The sequence below is a fragment of the Pseudopipra pipra genome, chromosome 6 (genome assembly GCF_036250125.1).
Source record: "Pseudopipra pipra isolate bDixPip1 chromosome 6, bDixPip1.hap1, whole genome shotgun sequence".
In the NCBI taxonomy this organism is placed as follows: Eukaryota; Metazoa; Chordata; class Aves; order Passeriformes; family Pipridae; genus Pseudopipra; species Pseudopipra pipra.
This window is the reverse complement of record NC_087554.1, coordinates 27828580-27837903: the sequence shown is the minus strand read 5'-3', so window position 1 is coordinate 27837903 and position 9324 is coordinate 27828580. Positions and strand designations below refer to the sequence as shown.

The 9324-nt window shown below is 39.0% G+C and overlaps 1 protein-coding gene across 1 annotated transcript in view; it reads left to right on the top strand.

Annotated features, from left to right (window-relative positions):
- Window positions 1-133: 133 nt before the first annotated feature.
- Window positions 134-9324, top strand: part of ZNF106 (zinc finger protein 106) — a 39882-nt gene continuing 30691 nt past the window's right edge. Inside the window, exons 1-3 of the mRNA XM_064658127.1 lie at window positions 134-258; window positions 7405-7490; window positions 8764-8825. Coding sequence (XP_064514197.1) covers window positions 7437-7490; window positions 8764-8825 — 116 coding nt within the window. The 5' untranslated portion in view covers window positions 134-258; window positions 7405-7436. The remainder of the gene's footprint in view (window positions 259-7404; window positions 7491-8763; window positions 8826-9324) is intronic.

Genomic DNA, 9324 nt, shown 5'->3' with positions numbered 1-9324 from the left:
GCGAAGCTCCCGCGCTGCCAGGACTGCACTTCCCGGCAGCCCTCGCGGGCACGCAGACGTGCCTCCCGGCGTGCAGCGAGGCCGCCGGCCCATTGGCTGTGCGGGCCGCGGCCCCGCCCCGCCGCGCGCGCGGGTCTGTGCGGGGCGGGCCCGGCGCGGGTCCGAGCGGGCGGCGAGTCTGGGGCAGTCGGGTCGGGCCTCCGCGGTGCCGCAGGGCGATGGGCTGCCGGGCCGCTCCCCTGGCCAGGGGTGCGAGCTGTGAGTACCGGGGCTGCGCGGAGCAGAGCGCTCGGGGAGCGCTGTGGCGGCGGCGGCGGCCGGGGGTGGTGGGGTTCGCTCTGGTTCTAGCGGAGGGGAGGGTCTTGGGGGGGCAACGTGGTCAACGCGGCCCGGAGAGGCTGCGACAGCGGGGATCTGCCTTGAGGCGGGCATGCTCCTTGTTTTGTCTGGTGAGCATACTGTAGTGCTGCAATGATCCCTGAACTTTGTTATCCTGCTAGACCCGAGCTTTGTTAGAGCAGGATCTCTGTTACAGATGTGGAGCTGGCGTGCGGTCTCTTCATACCTGCCAGCAGCGTTTCCAGGGATGAACTGTGGCTTTGAGTAGAATGGCTTAGTTACCTTCCTCATAGCATACAGCTAAAAAATGTGTCGAAGTAAAATCATGTATGAATGTGGTGATAAGTATCTAGTAGCCTAAAAGAAGTAGGACTTATAGTGTGAAACAAGCCTTAGTTGTACGATAAAACATGAGGTACCATGTGATCATTCATCGTTGCAAGCAGGGTAGTTCACATGCAAACTTAAATTATATTAAGAGCTGTTCAGGGGTGCTTATGAACTTTAGTTCATAAAAGTTTATGAAACATGGGATAGTGCTGGCATTGATGATTCAAGTTTATACCTCAGTATAAATAGTAGTATCCTCACTGATAATGGTTTGATCAAAATGTCCTCACGCAAGTAAAAATGTTCCTTTTCACCTTCCCTCCTTGCTGAAGTCCAGGTTTAATGAACAAATGGGTTCTGAGGCATGACCTGAGAGAGAAGAGGATTGAGGTTTCCTGGACTTTGTTTTCAACATGAGTTCCTGGGTCTGCATTTCCTATGTGTTTGCTGGTATTGCTGTTCTTTTGTTATTTGCTACTTTTTTAGTTAAGCCTCAATTACTACATTAAGCTAATTGACTGTTTTGCTGAACTCATAGATCCTAACCTTAAAAAAAGACCATTTAAGCCTTCCAAAAATTTGGTTAATAGCTTTGCTGAAGTTTGAAAGTATATCTTCATTAGCACTGCAATATTTGGGATTACTACTGATGGCTCTAAGGGCCAATATGATGTGGCTCTGTAACTTCTTACCTTGGAAAATAGATTCCTATCCTGAAGTCTCTTCCATTAGAGGCAACTATATTAACTTTTTTTTAAGTCCTTGCTTGACTTCAGCTGAACTGGCAATTCAAGGCAGCTACATTTGCACCACTGTGTATGTTCCACTAATGACTGATTTTTGAATGTAAAGGTAGTTAACTACATGCTATGTTCTGGCATTTTCAATTTGGAACAAGTCCTTGGTTTTAGCAGAACTGTATTTATCTGTTACTTGAGTCAGTTTGGTTGCTGTGATCAGTCTTTGGGTACCTTCTAGTCCATATGTCCAAAAATGCCACGCGTTTGTAGAGATGCCAGGTAAAGGCATCCTACTTTATGCAGGACTGTAAATCCAGTGAAAAGAATGACAACGATCATGATCCTCCAAATACGTACCCAAATTGTGTACAGAGGTACTATGACTTGTAGATAACTTTATCTAGGTAAAATGGAGGTATTTTTCCATAATTTTTCTTTCCACTTTATCTTGTAAAGACAAAATTCATAACATATCAAGAATCAAATTTAAATTTGTTCAGAATCACATTTAAATTGTTAAAGCTCTTCTTAACATCTGGTCACTGTCTTCTGTGAACTCTGCCACCAGATGGTGTCATAAGATGTGAGGTGTTGTCTGACTCGAGCTCATTCTAGCCAAGTAAGAGGATACTGTGCATTGGAAGTAACTTCTTTGTTTTTATAAAAGTGTTTTTCATATTTGTAGTGTAAACTTCTGGGTTTTTTTCATCAAGTCCTAGACTATTTTACGTTTTGGTCCTAAGATGATGGAGCTGCTATTGTTCAGCCCTGGGACAAACTGCATTACAGAGATGGAATAATTTAGACAGATCCCTGTCTTTCTATTACTGGGCAATTAATGACTGCTATCTTAATGTTTGGGATCCTTAACTTGAATTTTCTTGGCATGAAAGCTCCTCATACTGAAGAGTGACCTGACTACCTTGGTTCAAGTGCCTCAAATCACCCTCCAGTGGTTTTTCATACTCTGTAATGACAATATAAATAGAGGAAGCCCAATTACGGACTGAATACTCTCCTTACTTGTTCTTTTGTGTCTATATAGATCTTTCTTAGGGAGCCTGAGTTATTTTGACAATACATTTCCACCTGCTTCTGTGGAACTGCAATAGATGGGATGTATAGAGTAGTCTGTTTCGATGTGGCTTTTGAGTCCCTGTTCTTAACTTCTAATCAGTGAAAGAGACATTTCCTTCCTTGAGGAAGGAAAAAAGAGAGTACAACTAAATGTTACAGAAATGAGTGTCAAGTGTCTGGTATTTCTGTAATTCTTAAGGAGGTCTGTATGTTGAAGACCCTTTATAAAGTGACTCAAGGTTACCAGAATAAGCTGGTAATGTGAATTCTCTTGTAAGTCACAGAAATATTTAAATCAATTTGGTTATTTTTCCTTGTGGATCACTTTGTTGCTTCTTAGTAAGACTTTGTCTCAGTAATTTTCAATTATATTTGAGGCTGTAACAGTAGTAGCGGTAAGAAAATTCCCCACTCCAAAAGGTGGTTGTAGGCGTCTTAGATGGAGTACTATGTCCAGCTTTTAAGAATTCTTTTGAAGTGCTTTGGGCAATCTGGAAAGAGGAACAACAATTTTAATAGACTCAAGAAATGTGATGTTTGAGGAAAACATCTGAAGAAAACGAGTTTGCATATACCTTAAAACAAACTGGGAGTAGAGGGGAAAACAGAAGCTTTCCAGGTATATGCATTTTAGTGTTCTAAGTGACAGCATACAGCAGTAATGCTGAACAGCACTCAATTCCGATTAGGACAGAGTATATTCCTGAATATTCTGATGAGTAAAAATCTGTTGTAATAGCAATAAGGCATTTGCTTTCACTAGGGAGAAATGATCTCGATTTACAGCAAGGAAAACTTAGTTCAGATATTAAGAAATTATTAGCATTGCTATGTATAGGGAATTAGAAAGATTACAATTTGACTGTGTCTTAAAGTGTATATATACTTCTGGTCTGTGTCCTGTTCTTCGATTTACATTAAATAAAAATAGAAGTCAATGAAAACTCTGTGTTCATGCCAGGTGTTCCTGTGCCTGTGCTGATCTGTTTAAGGTATTTCTCTATAGTGTCCTTATCTCCAGCATACTTTCCTTGTGCATTGTGAAAAAAAACAGCCATACTCGTGGGATGGTGTTCAAACAGTTTCTGCTAGATGTTTTCTAGGCCAGTTAGTGGACTAAATTTTATTGCTTTTAACAGGAACCTAAAGAACTTTGACCTATTAGCTAAGTCTTCTCTTCTGGCTCAGTGTCAACACAGTTGAACACTTGTCTTCCCAGTTATAACATTTGATGTGCTGCTTCAGTGCTGAGGGGTCTAGTGTACCCTCAGTATGTCATGTGGGTGAAATTAAGTCTTGGAAAACAGGGAGAAATTTACCTTAAAAGTTTGGCTTCTGCTACAATATTTTAACTACTGGTGTGTAATTTAGTTTTCTCCTTTGCCACATTTAAAAAAAAAACAAACCTGTGGTTACAGAGTAGTTTGTATACTGCGTGATAGCATGCTGGAGAAGAATAATGACTTTACTATAGTCCTTAAGTTTCTGTCTGTTGACTGGGTTAAGTTGAACAGATCAACATCTTGGAAGGAAGGTTAAAGCACCTCCCACATGTGCCCAGAAGTAGGGTTAAAGTAATTAGTGAAATTAGTAATACTAACATAGTAAATTCAGATGCCTCAAGGGCAACAAATCTGAGAAGAAAAGATAGTCTGTGAATGTTGCTGCTTTATTCTGTGTAAATTCTGCTTGAGATGATGAAATTTGAGCATAGGCCTCTGTATTATTGGTGTTACTATTCTACAACTCAGCTGTTAGGTGTACAATTGGTTGCTGCAGGAGAGGAGTCACTAAGGCAATAGGAATGACACCTCTTTGAGGTGCTGAGGAATATGATGCTGCAGAACATTCTGAACGGTGAATTTGTAGGCTCTTGTTCTTCTCAAGTGTTGCATTTCCACTGCTGCCTGTAGGGACATGCAGCATTTAGGCAGGCCTTTAGGCAGGCCAGCACTGCTGATCTCTTTGAAGCCTCTTGAGAATTTCTAGGCAGCTGGAATGCCAGGCTGCCTGCCCCACTCCATGGCACTTGTGGCTTTATATAGTCAGACTGTTCAGCCACTAATCTGTAGTGGATTTAATCTTGACGTACATTTTTAATGTATGTTATCCGGTAAGGTTGAATAACTGTGGACAAATGGATGCTGTAGCAGGAAGTGGTCTAATGCCTTATTTTCTTTGTAGACTATTTTTACTTGCGAGAATTGTTCTCCAAAATCTCTGTAGCAGACTTGCTTAATTTAATTAAAACTGTGTGGCATTTCCAAAGCTCTGTGCAAGTGCAGGCTTTGGGCAAGTTGCATTTATATGACATTGTAAAATGCATCTCTTCCCTTGAAAACAAACAAATAAAAAATCACTCACTGAACAATTACATTCCCTCAAAATAGAAAGTTGTTGTAACATCTCATTTGTTTTCAATCCTCTACATTTTGCTGTTGACATGTGTTTCTCTCTTAGGTTGTGGTGGGGGTCTTTTTTGGCAAAACCTTATCTTTGCTTGCAGTTTTCTCATTTTTTAGAGTAGCTCGTATTCCTGCTCAAGTTGCTTAAAAGTAGTTTCCTATGTTATAGAGCGAGTTGGTGATTTCAAAAGCATGAAGTGTTAAATCTGATAAAAGCTGGAAGGTCGTTTATATTTAAAGTTTGTGATTTGTTGGTGCTGCTAAGAATTCAAGTGTCTGCATTATCTAGAGAAAGCTTTGTTTCTCAAGTTTCTTGGTATGAAAGTTTTGCGTTTGGACAGAGCAGTATATGAGGAGATGAAATGCTATCAGTGACTACAGGGCTTAAAAGCTGTCTGGTTATTGTTGATTTTGCATAGTGACTGAGGAAATACCATGGATTTATTATGTGATTGGAACTTCTTTTACAGTGAAATTGAAGTACTCTAATTAAAGTGAGCCATGGGTTTCATAGAAGGATTTGGGAGAAAGCTAAGGATGATGTGAGGTGGTTTATACCTATGTAAGACAGTAAATCAAGAGGTGATCTGGAAATAGGATGTTTGTCTATGTTCTCCCAGTCCCTGTAGCATCTACTGAATCTCTGCTTCTGAGTCCATGCCTCTGAGGCTTCTCTCTTTGGAGATGAAAGTTCCCTTTTCATAGTGACATCCAATAGCATTTGAATTCCATTAGTATTTTTAGTACTCTTTCATAAGTAATGCCCAGTTGATTGGGCGGTTAGCCGAAAACTCTTCCTGTAATCGTGTATAGTTACTATATATTTTAATTAGCCAAAACAGGTGTAACATTAGCTCTGCTGGTGGAAGCTATTAAATGTTACATGCTAACTGGCCTGCTTTTCCTGATTTAAGTCCCAGGCTGCTTTCGCTCTTGTGCAGAATGAATTCTGTAAATACTTGGGTGATCTTGAACAAGGTCCTGAGCACATGTGGGGCATTATTCCACTAAACTACAAAGTAGTGCTAGTGAAGGATGTGGGGGGAGTAGAGAGTATTTTAATACAAAAGGAAGTGTCTGAAATTGGTGCACGGATTAGCAGCCTTGCTTTTCATGAGTACATCCTTATTAATTGCATTAAAACAGCTTTCCTATGTTGGATAGGCATCTAAACCTTTGTCACTTCTGTATGATCAGTAATAATTCCCTTAGATCTGTTGCAGCTGCGCAGATCTGTGTGTAAACAGTATGCTGATGATGTGCTGCTATGCTTGCCTAATAACTTAATGGAAAACCATGAGGCCTCAATACCTCGTTTTCTCTTACTTATTAGCTTTAACTTTCCTTAACTGCTGTCTCAGCTGACACATGTTTAAAACCAAGTTATGCTCTTTATACGTGCTTTTAAAATAATTTGTTCCAAAACAGGGTACTTCTGTATCCTGACTTTCCATGAAGGCAGGTGCTTTTGCATGCATATCACTGATACCAAATGAATTTATTCTAATGTTCTATAGGGTGAGGAACTGCCTCTGCCATGTCAATAAAAATTGACAGTAATGCTCAATCATTCTGCATTTTAGTATATTTTAAGAGAAAGAAAAGGGAAAAGATTATACCCTGTTAATTAAACAGGCATGCCTGGCTTCATATTATAACTTAGACAGTTATGTACCTCTCTAATTTAATTGCTCTCCTGATGAGTTAAGTATTATGATAAAATACATACAGCATTTAATTTGACCTGCTGCTGCTTTCGTTTGCATATATGCAAGTCTTAAGTAGATCAGTGTTAAAATGCTTAATATTCTGGTGCAAAGTTTTGAATAATCTTGTACTCTTGGGAAAATTAATAGGTTTTATTAATGATTCAAACACATATGGTACCCAAGCAGAGCATGGTGTTAGGGAATGTATCTTAAAATGCTGTCTAAATCAATATTTCAGTACATGATAATGCATAGTTCTTACAGAGGCTAATGAGAAAAATACGAAATTAAATCATGTTAGGTTTTATGAATAAATGGATTGATAAGCCTTGAAGGCTGGTGGTCTTTGATATCATGAATGGCCTTAGTTTCATTTTCCTTAAATATCTTCCTTGAGCCCTCCTCTGTACCAAAATAAAGATCTGAGTTTGCCCTGCTTGGTTTCCCCAATTCCTCTCTCCTTGTCATCGTCCTAGTTGAAGAGTGCTTTGTTAATCTGATTTGAGTAGCTGAGAGGATTCCTACGGATCTCTGCTTGTAGAATGAGGGCTCTGTCTTGGAGGACAAGGAACAAAATGAAAGAAATGGAAAGCTACTTTTTGTTATAGATATTTTAGATGACTATTCAAAACTACCTTATCTTTTTTGAAGAAAAAGAAAATACATGCATGAGAGGCATGTATTTTCTTAAGCTCAGCACAGGTGTTTTCATGAGTAGTAACTTTTTTTACTTCCCTTAGTAAAATGGATTAATGAAAAAGTCATCCTGAACGTTGGTTATTTTTGTATTATTTTTATTTGCAGGTATGGGATAAGATCTTTCCAGAGTAATAAGCATGGTTCGGCAACGAACATGTGTATTATGTCACATTGTGTACAACTCAAAAAAGGTAAATAATCAATGGTTTACATGTATTGGTAAATACTAATGTGAAATGTGTATGAGAAATGCTTCCATTGTAAAATTGTGTGAAGTGCAGTTTCCATCTACTAAGTATATATTGCTCTAGGTCTATTGCGAAGAATGTTTTTGCATGTCTTTTGGAGTATCTTTCTTGGAATAAGCTGTGAATATGCTTGATTCTGAATGCTAGAAATGATGAGGTCTTTGAGTTTTTTATATTATTTTATAAAGATACTAAAGTGAAAAAGACAGTCATTTTGCTGTAAATTGTGATGTGTTAATACTGTAATACACAATTTATTTTAATTCCCTTTGAGAAGTCTGTGTTTCCATATGAAAGGACAAAGTGAAATTGTATAGCACAACATGTATTTTCATTAATGGATCAGTTTGGTGTGCATCTTCTGTGTACTGCAAAGTCTGTGTTGAAACTGAGTGTCTCTTAGCGGACCTTCATGTATTGCTTAGCCACGTGGCATGTGGAGATGTTACAAATGCCAGTGTGTTAATTCACACAAGTCTTCAAGGTTGAAGATGTTCCTTTCCCTTTGAATATGAGATTTCAAGGGCTAAGAAGGACAGTGATTAGTATGTGTTCTTTGAAGATTTCCAAACACTTTGAGTCAAACACCAAAAGAAAGTTAAATGTTCTGAACTGCTTGTTTTTGCTGATGATGAATGTTCTTACTCTTCTAGCAACTCCCTTTCAGGAATTAATTATAGCAGCACTGCAATTCATGGATCAAGGTTGCTGTAAACAACAAACTGACATCTCAGTTTCTGAAGTGCATCTAGCAGAGCAAAATAGTATGTGATGATGAAATTGCAGCTATATTATTACACAAATACAGAGAAATTGCTCAAATTGCCCAGGAAAACTGTTTTAAGTGTTGTGATTCTGAAGAGTGGTATCAATAAGACTTTTAATTAAAATGACTATCAACAGTAATTTGTAAAAAATTAATCTAATAAGCTTTACTACATGCACTGTTATTCATCTTTCTTCTGGAATTCTGCTTTCCGTGTGTTGAATGTTAAGGATTCCTGTGTGTCCTTCCGCGGGAAGGGTGATGTATAACTTCCTGAAAGCATGCCTACTGGTGCTTTCACAGTCACAGAAACAGGAATGGCAACTGCTACAGCCCTATAGGAGTGGAGCACACCTTTGTGCAAAGCAGGAGAGTTCTCAAAAGTGAGCTTTTCACGTACAATATTACCGTTTTGTTTTGACCAATTTTATTTTTTTTCCCATGTTGAAGGAGATGGAAGAACACATGAGAAGCATGCTTCACCACAGAGAACTTGAAAACTTGAAGGGAAGGTATGAGAACAATCTTGCATCCTTCCTCTCCGTGCATTTAGTATGTCACTCTCTGGAAGAGCTCATGATGTATTTCCCATACAAGCAGAATTGCACAATTTATTTTTATGTATCACTTGATAGGATGCCTTGTCATAAAACTGGCAATGAACATGTTCTCTTAATGCCAGTAACTCAGGAGGCAAACAGAAAATCTCATCTGCATTTCTTGGACTGCAGTGAAATAAAATTACTTTATTCTAGGCAGTTTCATGCTTGGTTTCTTAGAAGCACTAGAATTCTGCCTTTGGCAGAATCATCAACACTGATGTTTTCCTTTTTAAAATGTTTTGGGATTTTTTAAGTTTTCAGTGATGTAGAAACAGATGTTAATCTTTTAAAGCACTGTGAAAAGACTGATATCTGCTTGAGTGACTGCCTTGTCGCTTGCTGTCCTGGTCCAGTTGTGTGGTTAAGGGATTTTACCATGGTGGATGGTGTTTTCTTTCTGGTTAAGGGA